General features: G+C 38.8%; 2 protein-coding genes across 4 annotated transcripts in view; one reads left to right on the forward strand and one right to left on the reverse strand.

Annotated features, from left to right (window-relative positions):
• Positions 1-10,917, forward strand: part of LOC118224493 (CREB-regulated transcription coactivator 1-like) — a 43,109-nt gene extending 32,192 nt beyond the window's left edge. For all 3 annotated transcript variants that reach the window (XM_035411950.1, XM_035411952.1, XM_035411951.1), the window contains one exon: positions 54-10,917. In XM_035411950.1, the coding sequence (XP_035267841.1) occupies positions 54-265 (212 nt within the window). In that variant the 3' untranslated portion in view covers positions 266-10,917. The remainder of the gene's footprint in view (positions 1-53) is intronic.
• A 650-nt stretch (positions 10,918-11,567) lies between these two features.
• Positions 11,568-22,218, reverse strand: comp (cartilage oligomeric matrix protein). Its single transcript, XM_035411949.1, has 19 exons — positions 21,991-22,218; positions 20,240-20,313; positions 20,063-20,111; positions 19,499-19,656; positions 18,807-18,944; positions 18,003-18,080; positions 17,729-17,881; positions 17,312-17,416; positions 16,851-16,958; positions 16,342-16,501; positions 15,913-16,031; positions 15,750-15,802; positions 15,399-15,592; positions 14,867-15,045; positions 14,698-14,746; positions 14,197-14,393; positions 13,490-13,662; positions 13,193-13,332; positions 11,568-12,022 (listed from the first exon to the last, which is right to left on the reverse strand). Exons 1-19 carry the CDS (start codon positions 22,058-22,060, stop codon positions 11,964-11,966), a joined length of 2,256 nt encoding a protein of 751 aa, XP_035267840.1. The 5' UTR covers positions 22,061-22,218; the 3' UTR covers positions 11,568-11,963.
• Between the last annotated feature and the right edge of the window lie 501 nt (positions 22,219-22,719).

Here is a 22,719-nt window from a genome sequence, read left to right on the forward strand (position 1 = left end):
ACAGTTCACCAGCTGCAGCTGACCTCGTCGTTATTTGCCGACTGCGATTTTAGTGACTGGGGAGTCTCCGCCCAGCCTGTCCAAGGAGCTGACCAACTCTCTGGCCGGCGTGGGAGATGTCAGCTTTGACGCGGACTCCCAGTTCCCCCTGGACGAGCTGAAGATTGACCCACTCACCCTGGACGGGTTGCACATGCTCAACGACCCTGACATGGTCCTGGCCGACCCTGCCACGGAAGACACTTTCCGGATGGACAGGCTGTAATGTAGAAGGTGGTGTACAAAATGTCGAAAAAATGGCGGCCTGGGATGGTTGGAATGAGAGGAGGGTGGGGGAATCATCGCCCCGCTGCACAGCTATCCAGATCCCCCCCCCTCCCCTCCACCTCCCTCCTTCAGCCTCATGTCCTCTGATTGGGTCAGGATGTGCCACAGCTTGCCAGGGTTTTGGGGTGGGGGGGGGAGGCGGGGTTGGGAGGGGGGGGAATTGAAAAAAGGAAAGTTGTGATGCTGTCATATCCGGTGAAATTAAGCTTAATGTTCAGAGTTCGTAAAAAACCAACTGCACCCACAGTGAGCTTGCCATATGTCCCTACTTGCAGTTGAAGACTGAGGTTTTTAACATCGTTCAGACTTTCCTACAAACCTGCTTTGGGTTGTCAATTTTTGTATTTTACAGAGCTTGTATCTACTCATTTTGAAATCTGTATTTTCTCTTAAAAGAGGAACAAAAAAACACAACAAAAAAAGGATTTGAAAAGGTACAATGCCTACCTTAATTGCCATTTAGTATACTTACGTCATTAATGTAATAATGGCAGCAAAATGAGTTTGTTTCCGTTTTTACTTTCAGTCAGGCAGATTCAGCTTCTCCGGCCCAGCTTGTCCTCACTACGGTTTTTGTTTTTTGTACACAAAGCTTTATTTATGTTTTACATGTTTCGTACTCACAGATTATATCCACAGCCAAATTTTCTTTCATGAATGCTTTTTGGTGTCTATGTTATTTATTGTGCGCTGTCTTTTGCGTTTTTGCTTGTTTTTGTTGCTTTTTGTCTTTAAAAGACCAGCATTCACTGCCTATTTTGGTACCCTGCCGAATTGCACTTCAAAGGTCATTGTTTTTTGTTTTGTTTTTGCGCTTACTTCAGCTTTTGTTTCCTAATTTAATTTGTACCAGCACTGGTCAGTTTATTTTTTGTATAAGGAGTGCTAATCCTCCCCATACTAAGTGTACTCAGGTTTTACAAGAATATCGTGACATGTCATTTAAAACCTATCCCAGTACTCTCATGAGTGCGACATTACACAATGCTTAAGTATTCAAAAGTACATGTAGTTGTTTATGACACCTGTCCTAAAGGGTCAAGGTTTGTCTGAGTCTTGCTTTGCGACTGTTTTTGTCTGATGCCCTAAAGAGGTATGAATAGCTGTTTATGCTTACAAATGACATGCAACTATTAAGGTGCTTTTGGTGCTGTATAAAAACAATGATGGCAACAAAATTCCTAATATGTACATGCCTTTGTTTATGTAGTATTGCTGTCGCCATTATGTCTTGCAAGCAGTAATTGATGTGATTTCATGTACGTCAAGGGAACCCCAAATTGTCTGCTGCACTTATTTAGTGTAGATTTGCAAATTGACAGCCCGCTTTTGTTTTGAGTTTAAAAGTTGTTTCCATTTTCGTCTGGTCATTGGGATTTCTCCAAGTGCAAGAAGGAAGCAAACAGACCAATCCATGAACCTGATAATGAAACACTATAGAAACCAATTGAACTCATCACTGTGAGATCACCTTATTTTGCCTTACATGAACAAGATGCTGTTTTCAAGTGTCTGTTATCTATTGTGAAAATGTATTTTCTTAACGTCTCTTATCTCTGCTTTCAAAAGATTTTTAATGATGTACAATCAGTGAAAATATTTGCGGCGGTGTACAGTTGTGTATTTAATCTTACACTTAGAACCCTAGTTCCCGTTGTGTTGCAGTGGCTAGATCAGACCTGTGTTGAGAACATTGAGGATGGTGAGTGCAAGCAAGGGGAGGGTTACTACTCCTTAAAGTGTGAATATCTGGGGGATAATGTTTCAGCTTTATTTATTTATGTATTTATTGCATCTTTTTTTCTCCTCACATCACAAATTCAAAGTCAGAAAGTAGAAATGATCATGATGCACGATTTGCATTGGACAGTGAACTTCATGCAGTGTTAAATGTTAAGTGTTTGCCGTCAGTAAATGTGCAGGTTCAGTGTTGCGTTACTCAGCTTTTGCTCCAATGTGAGGTTTTAATCAAAGTAATTTGGTTTTGTTTACTATAAATAAATGGATTCCTATGCAAAAGAACTACTAAACATACCATAGAAAATAGTAGATATTCTGAGGCAAAAATGTTTATGGTGTATAACATTATTGGAGCAAAATCTGTTGTGCTTTTTCCCCATAATATTCTGTGCCATTCATACTGTCAGCAAAAAAGCATTACATACATCAGGTTTACAATTTTTTTCATTTTGTTTTCGTCTTTTATTTACATTTTTCCATGCAATAGAAGAAATACTTAAATGCATATTCTTGTATATCCTGTATATAGGTTATGGCTAAAATTGTAAAAAAAAATAACAAAAAAAAACTGCATGACAAAAAAATAGGACAGAAAATTGCCTTCATGAGGTAAGCAAGTTAGATGAAATCATGCCACACATGGTACACAGTGAACTCCCAAATTGGAGAGGAGGGATGTGTTTGTGATTTGGAGTGATCACCCAGATGTGACTACTGTATGTGCTTTCGGGGTAATGATGCTGTTTCCTCATTATCACTGCGGCATACTGTTGGTGCACTTCTGAAATAAGAATGTATTTATTTATTTTACAGTTAGTGAGGACTTGGCGTGTTACACCAAATTACATCAGCATTTGGAATCCTAATTTTGGACCAAACCCGAAAAATGCTTTTTTTTTTTTTTTGGTAAAAAATCCAAAAGAAAATTTGATTAAAATCAAATGGCGGTTGTGTATTTGTACCTTTGAGCGTTCATTGTACTTAGTTTCATAACATGGGATCTTCATTCCCACTGAGAGAATCCTGGGCTGAAGTTAAGCATGTGATGCATCATAATCAGAGTAGAGTTAGTCTGGTTTAGAAAGCATGCTTTTGCCTCTGATTCGAAGCAGTTCCCAGTCTAAAGGGTGCCGTGGATTGTTCTTCAGAAAAATTAAACCCAGGGAATATGTTTGGTTGTACATACTACTCATTTTCAGTCGGCTTTGTCAAGGTAACATGCACATACCAGTACAAAGTAGTAATGTCTACTTAATATTTGTGTTCGGTCCAGCCAAAAATATTCCCAGGTTGCAGTTTTTTATTGATAGTGTTTTCAGAGAAACTCTGATGTGATATTTGCATTAAGTAAGGAAAGTATGTGTAAGCATTCATTATTTTAAGAGAACAGCCCAATTCTGTTTTGTAGGTCTAAAAGAAGATGCCCAACATGCTTCAAGCCAACTAAATAAAAGAGGACCAGATAAGAGCTCAACAGCCAGGCCTGTCAAACTAGAGTTGAACTCCTTACCCAGACACTTTACGGGGACTGGCCCAAAATAAGGAACACTTTGCCCAGAGCAAAAGACACTGTTTACTGAACAGGGTGGGACTCTGTTTCGATTTCTAGGTATGTTCATTAAACAGTGCCTTTTGTCATGAGCAATGTGTGCTCCAGTGTTCCTTATTTTGGGCCAGTCCCTGTGAAGTGTCTGGGTAAGGAGCTTTACTCCTGGGTTGTTGGTCATTGTGTCAGCAAACTCCCACCCACCCCCAAAGATTAAGATTTTTTTTTAAATCATCTCTCTTCCCAGTGTCTTTGTGCAACTTGCTCGGAAGCCCCTGTGTCATTATTCCAGTTTAATATTGTGGATTACTTTGCACTTTATTTGCTGCTCTTTAGCATGAAAGCCTGGGACAGCTTAAAGCTCTGCTAAAGTTGGCTACCATGTGTAGCCAACCCATTCTCTCCTATTTGGTCATTAATTATTGCCGCCTTCTTTAGAGATGTCTATTTTAAGAGGATGTATATATTTTCTTCTAGAGGGGTCTATTCTTCATTGGCTGCTTTTCCTTGTAAATCTCCAAATGTGGACTGTGTCTGTTATTGTTGAATAACCTTATTTTTGAAACCTGATATCTCATTTCTGAGTGCTAAACTGAAAGGGCTCCAGAACAGTGCAACTTGATGTTCTGTCACTTGTAACATGGTGCGTTACGCTTGGAATATAAGCAGGCTGCATGAATCAAAATGACATGTTTTGTATGTGTAGGTGAGTTTACATCACGGCTGTCCACCTGCATGAGAAATGGCAATCAGAGAAGGTCTGCTTCCCTGTTTTGCTGGCAGGGGAGACAGTGGTATGGCTGGCGTCTCGATTTAAATAGAAACTTAGATGGAGTTCCTTTCGGCCTTAAAGAAACTGTGAGGTGCAATATCCCTGAAAATTTGCAAACAGATTCGATCATTTCTGCAGTGTGTTTTGCCCAACATGAGGCGTTAAACCAAATAATGGCAATTCTAAGTGAGATCAAATATAACTAAAATGACTTTTAGCTCTATTTTATCATAAACTTTGCTGTATGTGGTGTTTTAATTTTTGTGTTACTTGTTTTGAACATTTGTCCTTGGGGAAGAAAAGGCAAAGTGGTGTAATCCCTAATTTAAAAAAATTACCCAGAGCACAATACAATGATGTTGTTATAGGTTTTAGACTAAATCCACCCCCAGTTTTCTCTCAACTATTTGCCCCATCTTTGGATACCATGCCACAAGTTGTCCATTTTATAGTAAAACTAATTTGCTCTCAGTTGTCGTTTTCTTTGTGCCAGTATAGAATCCCAATGTGAGTTTGATCTGTATGTAGAGATGTTTGTGACAACAGTTGCTGTTAACTGTGGAAGGCAACTTTTCTCTGTACATAGTCTTGATTATTGCATATTATACCAGTCGATATGTTCAAGGCCACGCTGTAACTGCAGGTTATGCTGCAATGTGAACATGCATGATATGTGAGCTGTGTTATCAGATTGTCATTGGTCTTTTAATCAGTTTTATTTTGTAATTTGTATTGTTCTTTTTTGTTTGTTTGTTTGTTTTTTAAAGATTGTTTAAAATGCTTGTGCATGTGAGTGAATCCAGTACCAGCGTAATATCACTGTAAGCAAATTGCTTGCACAGATACAGATATACAAATACCTGTATGTGTAATGTGGAAAACAGTTCAGAAGAAACTAAATGTGCCATTTTGCCACTGTTGAACCAGCATCTACATGTACCAATGCAAGGATTGGAAAAAGAATATGTTTGCATAAAGTTCCTTTGAGCATGCCAAGGACAATTCAGTATTTACAGTCCTGATTGATATTTAGTATTTAATGGGAGAAATTATATTGTTAATAAGTGCTGTTATATAGGTTGTGTGGTGGGAGGAGTTGTAGTAATATGAAAGCAATTTTATTACTACTGTCTACTGTGTGGCTGGGTTTAAAAAATTTTTTTTTTTTAAACATTATTTCAATTACATACAGTATGTTTGCACTGCATGAATTAATTATTTTTGTTAATCACACTGTATTTAGAATTAAATGTATTATAGGTTTGTACATTTTTTTAAGAACTATGACAATTGGCACTACATTTTAACATTCTTTGTTTTTTCTTGTTTTTTTATTGTCTGTGGTTGCAGTTATTTATTGCTTTATATAGAAACTTGGCAAACTTATGTTTAATGACAGTGCAATGTTTTATGTGTAGCTGTATTAGTCATGGATCAGCCATAGATAAAGGAATACATGTTTTGGCGTGTGCTCCTATTTATATCTAAAGGCATGACACATCCAGTTCCCCTGCACTAAAACAAATTAGCTTTATTTCTCCTATTATGAATCACTGATTAAGTTTGCCAAGTTTCTCCCCACAATCTGTTAAACATCCTTTTAGCTGAAAAGGGTATTTGTTGTGTTTGATGTGTTTGATTTTGAGAAACATGACAGCTTGTAAATTCAGAATGTGAACATAGACATATGTGTGAAATTGAAGCTGATTTGGAGCAATGTTACCCTCTGACATGGTAAATATATTTTAAGAAAATAATTAGGATAAAGAAAATATTTATCTGAAGAGGTGTTTACAGAATTTGTGCAATTGAATTTTCCTCACATGCAACAATGGAGCTGGCCTCAAGAGTTGGCAGCACAGTAACCTTTTACAGAAACATTTTCGGTTTTTTTTTTTTTTTAAAGCGTTATTGACCCTTATTCCATTTTCTTTAAAAATACAACAGTATGTTTTGTCTTGAGGAAAGGAGTGATCTATTGTTTTTTTTTTAGGAACAGGTTAACATATAAAATCAAGAGTCTTTTAACTTCTTTGAGTCAACAAAACTTTCCGCAAATGTTTGATGTAGAAAAGGACGGAGAATCTTGGACCAGCATGACAAATTTCTGGAGGTGCTGAAGTTAACCATTTATTGCCCCCATACACCTGTCATAACATGGCATGCAAAATTCTCAACTCACCTCTGATTGAAATGTAATTGAGATGGCTATTTTAAATCTATAAAATAATGTCAATATAATAATTCTATGACTGTTTATTATATTATAAAATACTCATTTTGCATATGAGCTAAATTGCCACAAAATGTGTACCTTAAGTCTTGTGACCATGAAAACTTTTTTAGACCAAGACCATGGCCTGCATGTCTTGCATATATTTTTAAGGTGAGGTACTTATTATATAGGTGTGAAAGCACAGTGTCCGATTAGTGGCATAACACAATTAAACGCTTTATATTTCATAGCATGTATGAGGATAAACAAATCAAACTAGGAATGCTGAACACAATCAGTACACCAGTGCAGATATCCTTTAAATAATGTATGCAAATAAATATCACTGATCTACATTTCTGTATCAATGGGGATTGTATATGTATTTGTGTATGTTAAAGTCATGGATGATGTAGGAAAGCTTGTTTTTCTTTCTTGTGACATATCACTAATAGAATTTTAGGTCCCTGTTTGAACTTAAAGCAGCAGTAACCAACTTCCTCAAAGGTTGCAATGTTGAGAAAATATTTCAAAAATCATAACCCCTGTCAGGCCCCCTCCCCCCACCTGCCCCTGCACAGACCTCGTTGTTAGCACACTGCATTCTTTCACAAGCAGGATTCTAGCTGGTTCTAGCTAATATGATCTCTCTGATAGGTAACGTTAGCTTACCTAGCTAGCTTAGGCAAACTACCTAACAAACTATCATACAGATAACATTATCGATTATTTCTTTCAATTAGCCGCCAAATAGGTAGGTTATCAAGAATGTCTTGCTACTTTGGTGGCTAAATTCATTGACTGGCAAGCAAAAAGTCCAGGTAAATTACTGTCTTGTAATTTAGACCTACCTGTCCAATAGAAATATTGTGATCTCTGTGTCTGTCTTCATTGGTGAAACTCTATCTATGTGTACAAATATGTGACCTTGCAAGGTCGATCTCGTTGATGATTGGTTCATGTGAACCGGCCTATCTCTTTGATTGATTCACCTTGTGAATCACTTCGTTTTAAAGACAAGAACTGGGGCCGAATCCCTGGTTTTAGAAAGCAGAATTTGGGGGTGTAAAACTATTTATGGTGCCGGCTTTCTCTCACAGCAGCTCTTTCTATGATTGATACCATATAGGCATGACTGTTCCCGAATATTTTTATTTTTATTTTTTTAAGTTAGTTACTACTGCTTTAACTGCTCATTTGAGAGGGTCTCGGTTGGCATGACACCATGCGTATTTCTGTGTTCACGTCGTAACACACAGCACGTCAAGACTGTCAGTTGCTTACATGTATTTCTAGAATGTGGAGAGCATAAAAAAACTATTTATGCATCATATGTAGCCATGTTAAGGAAGTGGTGAGTAACTAGTATGGTAGGCTGTGTCCTCATAGGGATGTGTAAAAATCATTCCATCACTTGTTTTAATTGATTAGGAAACTGAACATTACAAATTTACTTAAATTTCCTGATGGATCGGTGTTAGAAAGAGTTTACTTTAAGAACCTCGAGGGACTGGAACTTTGTAAAAAAAAAAAAAATTTAAAAAAAATGTATCTATATACAAAAAACAAACATTTCCATATTTTCATTTGCCAGTATGTTCATTTTTAATTTATAATACTGAGCTATATGAACAAGGATAACATTTCTTTGTGAGTTAACCCAATAATTATTTAATTTATGTGCTTTAATTTTTTTATTTTAATATACTATTATCCGAACAAATTTGATTAGTACCTTCAGCATTTTTACCATCATTAATTTCCCTCCAATGAGTTTTCTGTCTTAAAAAAACAACATTAAAACATTCCTCAGGTATTGCAACAATATCTTTTTTCGATATACAAGGGCCTGAATGGTAATTTCTTTGTTTGGAATCTTTATCTGACACTATGGATACATATCTATGATGTGCCTCAGCTGATTTAGGTAAAATCTATGAACAAGTGAAAATATTATGACAGCTAGTGTTTTGAGTAGGTGGTTATTCAAATCCTTTGTTAGGATTATGAAGTGATGTCAAAACTTTTATGATGACAAACAAAAGACCCATGTTCAAGTGCTAAGGTAGTACAGTATAGCTGTTTGCTGCAAAGAATACAATTACATTTACAGTTAATTATAATGGCTTCCTAGAAGAAGTTGTGACTTATACCAAAAAATAAAAAAACAAAGTTACACAGTTTTACATGGGTTTAAAAGACTGTTTAAATTCCCTTATATTCATTATGTGGTTGTGTCTTTTTATTAACAGGTTTAAAAAGAAAAATTTTGGTCACTTATAAATGCTTTTTTTCATGTTCAGTGTATGTTAAGTGTATTGAGTCTGTTATTGTGAGAACTCTCAAATGCAGCAGTAATGGAAAATGATGTTAAAAACAGAGGGTTTCACTGCATCAGAACAGTTTATTGAATGATGTAATGTGTGAGTAGCTTTACAGTTTGTTTTATTTTATTTCTTTTTGTTCATTTATTTTGCTTCAAGCAAGAGCTATTTGATAGACCCAAATTTCGTGTTAAACTTGAACATTTCTACAATATTTAATCCTGGATCTGCAGTTGTATAATGACTCTGGCACTGGGTGGAAAACCAAAATAGATGTCACTTTCATGAATGAACATGACATCGATTTAAATATCATGTTGAATTATATAGGCAAAACATGACTTAGACTTGCTGAAGGTATTTGATTATGTTCGCTTGAAATTAACTGAGAAGAGGTTTCAATCAGATTATGACTTTACAGATGGGTAGCTTAAACCTTATTTTGTCTCCTACCCTTACTGATTTTGTATTTAAACTTTCCCCAAGGTAAATTCAGCTCTCAAAATTTAGTTTCTCTAAATTACATATTTAAAATAAAATATGACTGACTTAACAACTGTAATGCGACACTGACGTTCTGTTGGAAATATACCAAATTCAAAAGAAATTATTGAAATTACACTATGTAATATTTCTTGCACTAAATCAGTGAGCCATGTTTAAAGTCTCTCACAGAGCTACATAACGACTGCCTATTAACACACCAACCCTTTAATAGCAATTAGATGCTAGAGTATTGTGTTTACATGTGTATGTAGTGTCAATATATAGTTTTATAAGCATAGGTTGTTCGTTACAAGACGTAACTCGGATCATTTGCGGCATTGACTCTTCCCATTCAGCTGCTACATATGTCATGGTGTTATTTGTTCTGTTAGGTTTTTGTTTGTTTTGATGTGGATAAAAATGAAGCAACTACAGGATTGACATGCATTGTTTACATGTTGAACAGGAGACTTTGAAAACTCCAATGTATAATATGCTTTAATTGTATGTTGTTGATCTAATGCTGAAAACATGAGTATCATATGTATGATTCAGCAGTTACGTTTAATATGACATTAGAAATTCATGCCGCATGGAGCTAGGTTTCAAATAGCCCCAAACAATAGGGGCTGATATTATAGGCTTTGCTTTAAGCATTTGTAGTATTCTCTGACTATTATGTCATTTCCAGTATGCTAAGAAAATAGTTATCCATCTGAGGAAGCCACCTGGTAGGTATTTGGGGGTACACATGGCATCTCGCTGGGAAATCTCTAGGAAGTCTGCAGTTTCCCCAATACTTCACCAGGCTGGAGGATTCTTGATATATATATATATATATATATATTTAAGATATGTTTACGATCCATTTTATGTGTTTTGTACTGTAACAAAATAAAAAGAATAGATGGACTATCCACCAAAACATGCAAAGGGGAAAGATAACTTGACAGAAAATCTGGCATTCAGCAAAATATTGTAAAAGCAAAACTTCTTCAAATCTACAGATGCCCCATCAACAGCAACTATAATCAAATTATATCTGATATGAGCATTAAATGAGATTGAACTCACTTGTCAGTTCATTTCTCATGCAGTGGCAGCTATATTGTAAGATAGTTTATTATTTGTTCACGTTTGATGGTCAATCGTTGGTCAGGCATCTGATAGCAACTCCTGCGGACACCAGTAGGATCTGTATAATTTTTCTTGTTAAATATGCAAAACTTAGCATTTAGAAACGAAGCTCAGCAATCCCAAAATAGTTTTGTAGAGCCGCCCCTTTAAAAGGAATCAATTGAATCTGGTTTGAATTATCTTGCTTTTTATATTCAAAATTTACTAAACAAAAACAAGTAGTAGGCTATAGATATGTGCAAATAACCAAGAACTGACGTGGAAGCTGTACATTTTTAAGTATCTTTTCTTGTGTGAAGGCTTTTGTCTTTGTATCTTTGCATTACTATTTGTAAATTAAATGTAATAAAAAAGTAAGAAGAAAAATCAACTGACAAGTATATCAAGTTTGGTCTTTTCCTAATATTCTGTGTAAGCATCCCAAGGAAAATAATGTTCAATAGTTTGTGTGGTCATTACAATATTATTTATGCAATTACTCCTCACTGATAACAGTTTATCCCCATAGTCAGTGCAAAATGGCCAAATGCAGTAAATCACATGATAATAAGGTAAGATAATAGCTGTTAAAAGATTATATATACCAAAAGCAAGCTCCATGATAGGAAACTCAAAACGGAGCATATGCTTGTACTCACAGTGTGTGTGTTAGGATAGGAACATTGCTCATGTTTTTGTGTTCATGTGTTCTTGGCCATCTGTTTTCCTCACAAAATCAAGTTACCGACTGAATTCTGCCATGTTTTATATTCATTATTTGCTAAGCTGTTATAGGTATCTGTCCATAGAGAAAGGAGGAGAGAGGTGGAATGACAGCCACAACAGTCTGTCACTCCACTCAGGTCACTCGCATCCTCTAGGTCTATTGTTTGTGACATGTTACACTTCCAGGTGTATAGTACAATATGTCGCTATCGAGAATCTTACCATTTACATTGAATCTACAACCTGGAGGAGTTATTTGGGGAATAAGGCTGGATTATATGTGCTGTTATGGAACATAAGGAATATTAAAATAGCCTTGATTGATTGGGTATTTTATTCATCAAGTTCTATACATAACCAATATAGTTCCATTATGACCACAGACATATCATGTTTTTTTGATATGTTCCCTAATTGTAGAGGAAACTGATCTGGCATGAAAGAGTCCAGGTTACAAAAGTACAGGTAGCTATCTTCCGAAAGTCTACCTTTATCCTTACTGAATATTCACAAGGAATAGAATCTCTTGTGGAATGAAACTGGCATGAAAAGGAAGAGCATGTGACTGCTGCTCAGGATGGCTCTAGACTGGCTTGGCCACCCTTCACCGTGTGGCTGGGCAGTGGCAGTTCTGCACTGCTGGGGTAGATGGAATGTGCTCCAAAATGAGCTGCTGGCGTTTCCCCCGCGTCGATCAGGACGCCTTCCGCATTATGCCTTCAGCTGGACCTGCTGCACTCTGAATGTGTCGAAGTCCTCAGGGATTGTATCTGTGGGCGAGGGTGCAGAGTCAGTACACAGCCGGCATACACTCCCTGCCGACAAGCAACCACACACACACACACACACACACACACACAAGTCAAAGCACTGTCTTTGCTTACAGGAGTTTCTTGTCTCTTCTAGAGAAAAATGACTTTCCTAATCCTCAGAAATTACAAAGAAATGATATCTACTCCACTTCCATATTTACCCATTCTCTGAAATAAGGACTTCAGCATTCTACATGCCTAATGTCATCACCATTGTATCCTACTTAATGTCTCTTAGATTTCCTCAGTATTACTATATTATACAAATCAATGTATCATCGTGCAGTGAAGGGAAATTGATATTGTCTATGCTTGCAGTTTACAGCTGGTGAATACCAGATCTTTCTTACTGTGCAGAGATTAGGATCACGCATTTCCTCATTAATTGTGTTAGATACAGTTATTTATGGGTTGCCAGATTGTACGGAATAGACATTTTTGACCAGTTCTGCACTCATTAACACAATGAAAATTAATTGCAGGGATGCGTCAATCACTACCCAATTATCTGGTCCATGGTGAACAAACAGCCATGTGAGAGTACAATTTAATGGGAGAGGAATGATGACCATGTTATCTAACCTGCTTAAGAAAATAATATTACAGGGTTTCTGTATAAAAATGCAAAGCCTTAAAATTGCACCACCTGTAATTTGTTGAAGGGATGGGAAAGCATGGGGATTGAGGTGTCTAGGTATGTGCCAAATGCACCATATTTGAAGTTATATGGCTGCATTGTGTGATTAGTAATGAAATCAATTTCTAATTTTTTTAACAAGATGGTAATGGCGAACAAGAACGATTAATTGGTATTTTTAGGGAAACGTCGGCTTTAAGGTTGGTTATATTATGAATTATAGATCTTTGATTTTTACTTTTTTAATAGCCTGTTCAAATGTGCACAGTGCTAAAAATGGTCATTTCCTTGACAACAACGTAGGCTACCGAATTCTTTAAGATTGCTGTGTATACCAGTTAGAGATCATGCTCTTAACTCCCACTGAGCTACCCTACTGTCTGAACTTTCACATTTAAAGTAAAAGCATGCCGCTTTCGCGGACGGTTGGTCGGTCCTCTCTTTCCCCCGTTTGTTTTGTGTGAGGAGGGGACTGGAAGAGGGCTGCTCACCGTTGCAGCGGTAGCGCAGGTTGGCCCATATGATGTTCTCCTGGGAGAAGCAGAAGACGCCGAGGCGGCCGCCCCTCATGGTGGTGTCAATGATGATTCCCGTGTCTGCGACCATCTGTGTCCCCTCGTAAAAGCGCACCCTAGACATATCACGTGCAATCCGCGCGCGGACATCGTCACCAGCCCGGTATATCGCACACACGGAAACCAGAGGAAACTTGATATTTTGAAAATAAATAAATGATGTCTGTGGTCTTACATAATTTATATGGCATTGAAACCCAAGGCCCCGCGTACCTGATGTACCCGTCCTGTGGCCTGTGCTGCAGAAACCAACGGTAAGAAGTCTTGTCCTTCCAGCCCACATTTCGAGAGTCTTTCCAAAGCAGCTTGACTTGGTCAGTGGTGTCGCCTGTGTGCCACAGAGAGTTGCGCAGATTCTCCCCTGGCCCCGTGTTCGATTTCACCGCCTTGGAGACAATATGAAAGCACAGCTAATGAGGAGTCAGAGGCCATTTTCTAATTTCTTTCAACATTGAGAAGAAGCCTCTGATATGGGGAGTTAACTGCGGGGGAAAATATCTCATTTGTTGAGTATCGTTATTTACGTTTTGAAATGGCTTAAAGTCAATTATGAATCCACTAATCTGTGTGCGACGATTTTTATTTTTTTTATAGTTTTGAACGGCATTTTGGCCAAACATTTTGCCCAACGTACCTAAAAAAAGCAAAACAACTAGGTACTGTTTCACCCATTCACCAGTAACCCTACATTACTCCTTACTTTGTACTCTGTACTGTGTAAACTGAGTGATCTATCAATTTTGCAATCCGTGAAAACTGACATATATGGATATTGACTTTGAGTAGTTACAAGATCTAAGGTATCTCAGAATTTAATCATGTTTGACCTTTGTTTTGTATTTCACTGCAGTCTAAAATAAATAGTGTAAATGTGTGTATTTGAGGAATGAGGATGACTGGGCACCAACCCTTCACTTTACCTTAAGTTGGATTCCTGGCTCCGCTACTGCTCGAAATGGGTTGGCCTGCCAGTATATCTGTTCTACCTGCTTCCACATGACCACATAGAAACTGGAGCTGTCCTGGTACCCAAAGATGAAGCCTGCATAGTCATCATCCGTCACTGTGTTTACGTGGAACGTCCCTTCAAAATCCACCCCGTTGAATGCCGTGTAACCTTGCCAGAGTAAAGGGAGAGGGTAGTGGTGAGAACAGCAGACTATCGGCCCACTAGTCTAGTCTCTGATAGGAGATCCTAGTTTAAATAATTGGAGAATCTGTTAGCAATTTTAAATCTATTATTATTATTATTATTATTACTATTATTATTTGACCATGCTTTCGAATAAGGCACATAAGAACATAGGGAATTTGGTCTTGTTTCTCATTAAAAGAGCTGCCATTTCTGTTGGCGCAAAACAGGAAATGGGAAAGAGGAGTTTGTTTCAGTAACAAGAATATTATTTGATTCTAGGTTTTACCAACAGCCAGTCCAGGGTCACTGTTCATGGTTTGGACAATCTCTCGTCCCTGTTGAATGAAAAAAATATATTAGACATTGGTGGTACAGCAGTAAACATATTAGTAAAAATGAATATATGCTAATTTTAGGCTCAATCGGTTTTTAAGTGGATTAGCAGCAATACTGGCCTGATTTAGCACCACCCAGTTAGGGTCTATCTGGGCATCTCCCTCAGGGTCCAGCACTACAGTCTGATAGGCACGGAAGTCAGTCAGGGTGACCTCCGCGTTCTCGGGGCACACGTCAATCGGGTCGATGATCGTGTCGTTGTCAAAGTCATGCTCACACACGTTCCCAATGCCGTCTCCTGCAAGAATGAAATGACGTAACGGCTGCCAGTGTTACAAACACCGCATATGTACAGTCAAACAAGTGACAAATGTTAAAATTGAATTTCTATAGGAATTTGGAAACAAAAATGCCTTGGCCGAGTGTTAATTCTATTGAAATAACCATGCCATTTTATTATATTTTTTATTATTATTAAAAATGTAAATGTTTTATCTTGGTGATTTGATAATAAATAACATGAATAATACAGAATAAAATGCCTTAAAACAGTAAAATTACAAACAGACATTAAACAATAATATTTTAGGAGAGTACGAATAGAGAATAGTAGAGAAGTAAGGACAGACGAATACAGAGGGACAGTCTGACCATCCGAGTCCTCCTGAAGGGGGTTGGGAATGAGCCTACAGTTGTCAGGCCCTGGCGGTATCAGGTCAGGAATGCCATCGTTGTCGTCGTCCTCGTCGCACTCGTCCCCGAGTCCGTCTCTGTCTGTGTCAAGCTGGGAGCTGTTAATGACAACTGGGCAGTTATCCCGAGAATCCTGGTGCCCGTCACCATCACTGCGGAGAGGAGGGGAGAGAGACCGTGAGTCTGGGAACGTTTTCCCACAACTCCCCTTCCAAAGTCGGCAAACTTCCTGCAACAGACGGAAAGCCTGTGGTAAAAAAAAAATTTAATTCAATTAAAATGACGGTACGGAAGACAGGAAGGTAATACCTGTCTTTGTTGGTGTCGCAAGGGTCTCCAATTAAATCGTTGTCAACGTCCAGCTGTGGAAAGAAGAAATCAGACTGTTTGTGACCCCTAGTGGCCGCCAGGTGGCAGACACCATAACACACCTCCACAGTGAGGCCTGGGCTCACAGACTGACTAGACTGACCTGGTCAGGGTTGCGAACATACGGACAGCTGTCACAGGCATCTCCTACATTGTCTCCATCTCTGTCCCTTTGGTCAGCATTGGGAACCTTCACGCAGTTATCCACATTGTTCTGTATTCCTGAAAGAATCAACCAAGATGATAATCTAGCACGGGGATTGAGCTTGTGTGTGTATGTGTGTGTGCATGTGTGCATGTGCGGGTGGGTGTGGTAGGTGTGTATAGTTTATAGCTTGTATAGTCGTTGTGGTAGTTATAATAGGTATTGCTGAATAGGACTCCTGTACTCATATGTCTGTGCAGGTCTAAATTCCTTTTAGATATGCATGTTTCAGGTTACCAATTCCCAGATTTCAAAAGCCATACCCTTAACCACCACAATTCAACACTGCCCCATCGTTTAATGTGCAAATCAGGACGCCATATTTACCATCACCATCAATGTCATCATCGCAAGCGTCACCCTTGCTGTCACCATCGGTATCTTTCTGGTCATTGTTGGCCTTCAGACGGCAGTTGTCGCAGGCATCGCCGAAATCGTCCTGATCCACATTCCGCTGGTTCACATTGGGCACCAGGACACAGTTGTCCTACCAATGAGGGACTCGGTTAGAGAATGCCCTATTGTTGCCTTTTTCAATCAAATTTTATTGGTATATTTGAGTCGCGAAGATGTCTGTGAAGATTTAAAGAGCATTCACAAACTCTCACACCCCCCAGAGTAAGCTCTAACTCTATGCTATCAGTTGTAATGAGGTAGATACACTGTGTAGAGTGATTAAGTGACAAGCAAAAAGTAAGTTTATTTTTAGTTAGTAACCAATTCTCTATCTGTGAAGCTCCCTGAGTAGCTATATTTGGTCTGTCTTTATTTGTCGGTGAGTCATGCTTTGGCTCTTAATATGGCAGCAGTGGTCAGGGAAAGGGGTCTGGACGGACCTCTGTGTTCAAGATTCCATCGCCGTCAGCGTCATCGTCGCAGGCGTCTCCGATCCCGTCACTGTCTGCGTCCTCTTGGCCGGAGTTAGGCACCGTCAGGCAGTTATCCTGAAAAGGCACAGTCATTATTATCTCCTCAGTCAGTTATAAAGAATGTATGACATGCGATGAAGACATTAAGCAGACACTCGTATCCAGAGCAGTGTACGCTGCTTACACTTATCACATGCAAGCTCTTTCTACAGTCCATGTACCTAAGCAAGGTTGAGTTCTTTACTGAAAGGTATAATCCCATTGGTATTCCATTAGAGAACTGGAACCTGCCAGCCCAGATGCCACACCATTATACTACACTGCAGCCCAATTTGCCCTATGATTTATGACATATACTATGACTCATTGAAATCTGTGTTCTGAATGTATGCATTTTACTTCGAGGTCACTGCACAAAGCCATCTCACCTTCATACAGTTCCTCTCAGGGCAGTTCAGCTTTTCATCCGGGAAACCATCAATGTCAGTATCACGGCCACATAAGTAACCATTGCCAGCCCATCCCACTCCACACTGAGGAAAACAATCAGTCAGAGTTCAGTTTGCATGTACTGTACAGAGATGCTGTGCAACTGAGATACAGACTGCAGCTTACAGTGACTAACCAATGCCTTTTCATTGGCTAGCAATCTACATCATATAGTAATAGAGCTTTCATCTGAGCCATGTGAAAGTAAAAATGTCACATCATCCTGCCCTGGTGATCTTAAATGATTATGAAATGATTATGAGGCTCAATTCATATATATGAAGCCTCAATGGTAGCACAGTCCTTTGCTATTCGGAAGGCTTATATCGATCGTGGCGAAGCATGGGTGGTCTTACAATGCATTCTGTGCTTCCGTCTCGGTGGACGATGCACTCGGCGTGGATATGGCAGGGGTTTGATTGGCCGCTGCCGCAGGCCCGTTCGGCTTTGCAGCCACGCCTCTGGTCCCCTTCGTATCCTGGCTTACAAGGCCCACATCGGAAAGAGCCCTGCCGACACACAGACAGCCGCAGCTCTCACAGCTGGAATGACATCTGGACGTGTCCTATAGAAACACACATGCATGTGTGGGGAGGAAGTACTGCTTCATTTCATGACAAGGAAACGTACCGGTGTGTTTACGCAGACGGAATGTGCCACACAGCCTCCGTTTGTGGATCCTTCGCACTCATTGACATCTGTGCAGATCTTCAGAGGAGAGAGGGAATGAGATCAAAGGCAACTGTAGCCTCCACAAAACCTTTCATATGGTCATAAGAGGAATTTGATACTATACTGTATTTGTAATATGTGGAGGCCAGCTGCTCCTCTGATTAAATCAATATAATGAAGCCCATCAGAAAATAATAAATACGCAAACCTAATTTCAGCTAACATAATTTTGTTGAACATGCAATAAATAATGAGGTCTGACTGAATACCAGAGACTGGTAATATGAAAGCTCTGTATGTTCTGCTAAGAGAAGCAGGCCTGCTGTGAAGAGTTGGTGGACAGCTGCAACATTAGGACACATGAGTTTACTGCAGTGTTAACACACACACTCACGTGCAGGCATGCACACATACGCACACACATACACGCATGCACACACACAGGCACACACACACATACGCACACGCATACATGCATGCACACACACAGGCACACACGCACACATACAGTACACACACACATAAAAGCATGCTCTCACACATGCACATGCATACGCACGCACACACACACACACACACACACATACATACACACACGTACACACAGGCACATGGACACACGCATGCACATGAACGCACCCACACTCACACACACAAGTATGCACACACACACAAGGATACACACAGACACACACATGCGCAAACACACACACACACACGTAGATGTATGACAGGAACACAGAGAAGGCTGTGTTTGGTTACCTGCTTGTTAGCAGTAGCATAAGAGAGCCCAACTCCATGCACCAGTGGGCCCGTGTAGCCAGCAGGGCAGGGCCCACACCTAAACCCAGGAGATGTGTTGATGCAACGAACGCCGATGTGGCAAGGCTTCATGATGCACTGTCAATATCACAGCGGAGAAAGATACTGAACACATGATACTCTCAATATCACAGCAGAGAAAGATACTGAACACATAATGCAGTGTCAATATCACAGCGGAGAAAGATACTGAACACATGATACTCTCAATAGCACAGCCGAGAAATATACTGAACGCATGATACACTGTCAATATCACAGCAGAGTAAGATACTGAACACATGATACTCTCAATATCACAGCAGAGAAAGATACTGAACACATAATGCAGTGTCAATATTACAGTGGTGTAAGATACTGAACACATGATACTCTCAATATCACAGCAAAGTAAGATACTGAACGCATGATACACTGTCAATATCACAGCAGAGTAAGATACTGAACACATGATACTCTCAATACCATAGCAAAGTAAGATACTGAACACATGATTCACTGTCAATATCACAGTGGAGTAAGATACTGAACACGATACACTGTCAATATCGCAGCAAAGTAATGAACTGCACTTGTGATGCACAGATTTTTTTTGTTTTTGTTTTTTTTGGAAATGGCACCAACAAACTTACTTCATCTACATCTGCACAGTGTGTCCCATTGCCCACTGTGCCTTCTGGGCAGGCACCACATTTGATTCCCCCAGCTGTCTCAATGCACTTCACCCCAGGGTGACAGGGGTTTGGGTCACAGGAGGGGTGCGATGGCTCCACCGGGTCTCCGCTCATACCTGCAAGAAAGAGGCAGTACTCTTTTCACAACAATGTGTTGCAATACCAGTCAGTTTCAGATGTAGAAAGCCTGGTTGCCCTGGTTACCATTACTCTGATCACTCATCTATGTAACTGAGCAGTTTATATGCAGGCTTGAAATATTGAGTATACAGTTAGAGATTATATTATTTAAACAAAGCAAAACATGAAGGAAATTACAAACCACTTTATGTGGAAACAGACTTTCCCCTTTCATCGTGTGTGAATCAACACCACTTTAATTATATACAATGTCACCATCTACTGTACAAAAAGGGAACTACAACAATGAAAGAAAAAAAAATATGAAAAGCAGATTCTAAGTAGGTTTCTTATTGACAATGCGTTTAAATTCAGCGAAGCACTGCACGGAACCATACTCACAGGCCTCACACTCCATCACCGTGTTCTTCAGGAAAACGATCTCTTTGACCTCAAGAAAATAAAAAATAAAAACTATTAAATGCACTGGATCCCCACTGTCATTCTCATTTGAACATTAGCACTAAAATATAAATTTAGAACTCACTTAACATTTTAGAATGCAAATGAGCTGCTTACCTGCTGTTTCAATATCTCTTTGATCTCGGCGAGAGCTTGATTGGTTCCCTTTATCTGATTAATGATTTCATCATCTGTATTTGACATATGCACTTGGTTTCAGTGAAGAAAACATACGTTAATTTATACAGCTCATTCAGTTATAACAGTTCTCGCTGGCCTGAAAACCAATATAATTCCTCACAGGAAAAAAGTTGATAAATATATATTACATATATTTTTGCAATGGTATATAACACTGTGGTGCAGATTTGATATTTTTGTTCAAATCATTTTTCAAAAGCTTTCTCTCAGTACAACTTAATTGCATTACATATTCACATACAGTTCTCTGGAATAAAGCCATAAGAACAGCTCTTTCTCTGAGTGAAGTCAACAAAGAAGACCACAGGCATTAGGATTGAATTTAGTGCACAGATGTCCTTTGCTGCATCACGCTCTGCACATTTATCATCTTTACTACCAGTAATGGGTCTCTGCCTACTCTCTGCCTATGGTCCGCAAATACACCTCAATAGAAAATTACAGCCACTGTCACCCTGAGAACAGCTTTCACGCATGAGGTAAGTTTGTATTTAAAGTTGTCAATTATCATGTCCACATCCCCAATCCTTTATTGGCTTTTACATAAATAAGTACAACTGTATATATCAAAGGAAATGTTAAAACTAATGATTTATAATGTGCTTAATCACCCCAGGTGATTTGGAAAAATTCCGGTCGCAAGTCAGCCAGTGGCATCACTGGTGATGGAGTCCTGCTGGGGGAACATTTGCAGGCATAGAATCTGGGGACTGAGCCAGGTAAACTGCTCCCTCTTGTCCAGGCACAAGGGCTAACTCGGTGTGACAGAGCTCCCCTGTCACTCCAAATGGCTCTATTTATTGACATTCTAACTCCCCGGAGAGCTGTTGAATATCAAAGTCTCCTGGGCCTGAAGAAGAGGAAGTGTGGTCTTTCCATTAGTAGCATCAGTGTTTTCCAAAAGAATTCCAAGGAAAAAGAAAGCTCCTGAGAAATGACTGGCTTGAATAAAAGCTCAGGCTCGGAAAAAAGTGACAGTGCATAAGAATTTTTGGACTTCAAAGTTTTTCAACGAAAGTAATGCAACTTGGTGGTTAATTGATTAAGATAAGGAATTTAATCGGTGTGATTTCTCACCCAAGAAATTTCATTTATAATATCAAGGCATAGGTTGAACTCTCATTTAATTAGATAATGACACAAGAGTAAAGTGGTTCAGAACTCTATAACTGAACTATATTGATACCATTTTCTGAAATTTCAGACAGAAAATTCTGTTAAAACTCTCAAACTAAATTTATTTTTTAAATAAATATATTTAAACATATAAAAGAACATTTTAAATTAAAAAATACGTTTCCATCTAAAATGCTGGTTTAAGTCGCCTTCCTTTTCTGATTAAGAGCAAGCATTGACTATGTGGAAATCAATTAATCCACATTAAGTACTATAAATAAATAAAAATATATAGCACCTTGTTAATGTAAACCATTAATATCAATTTGTATAGTACCTACGAATACAAAAAGTAAACCGAAGTGTTTCACACAAACATAGAAAAGAACAACTGTAAAAAATTTCTACTTAAAACAGCAATAATAATCAAGAGCAACAGCATTTTCAACAGTACAGCTATCATACTTATATGACCAAACTTCAAATGTTCCATGCACTTATTCAATACTTCATAGAACGTCATAGAAAATGTTTCCTTTGAACATACATACCTCTGCTTTGCCCAGACACTATCCGAAGATCCAGATTTACAGCAAAAATAAAGATGAGAATTTTCAGCATGTCTGAATCTTACTGTTCCGCAGGCTCTCGGATGAGAAAGAATGGGAAATGGATTTCAAGGGAGGTCAGGGGATGGGGGGGGTCTCGCTCTGACTTGGCAGCAGTGTTTGAGCTGGAAAGAGACTTTTCCTGATGTGGTCTTGGGGTGCCTGCGAAGAGCTGTATTTCTGAGAAACTTTGCTCCTCACCTCTCTCCCTTTATACCTCCTTAACAGACGTATGACATCACTGTGGGTTCCTGCTTCATACCCTGAAATCTTTCCCGCTCTTGTTGCACAACACTGAGAAATCAGGAATGCACGTAATACATAAAAAACAATATTTTGATGTAATTTGGAGAAGGAAATAATAACTACGTTCAAACCACCATAAAACATAAAAATATTTGAATATTCTGGTGCCATAATTATGTAAATATCAACATTTTCAGTTCATAAATAGCACTGATTTCCCCCCTAATTAATTGTATTCTACCAATTTAAGTACAACCAGCTCTTACATTTAAGCATTTAGCAGATTATTTGATCCTGATCAACATACAAGTGCCTATACAATGTCTTAGCTTTTAGTAAGTTATTATTCCTGCACAATTAAATGTCACTGTGAGCTGGTTCAATAAGAGCTGCACTTTGCTGTGCTTCAGTGCTATCCAGCCTATT

Source organism: Anguilla anguilla, chromosome 4 (assembly GCF_013347855.1).
Source record: "Anguilla anguilla isolate fAngAng1 chromosome 4, fAngAng1.pri, whole genome shotgun sequence".
Classification (NCBI taxonomy): Eukaryota; Metazoa; Chordata; class Actinopteri; order Anguilliformes; family Anguillidae; genus Anguilla; species Anguilla anguilla.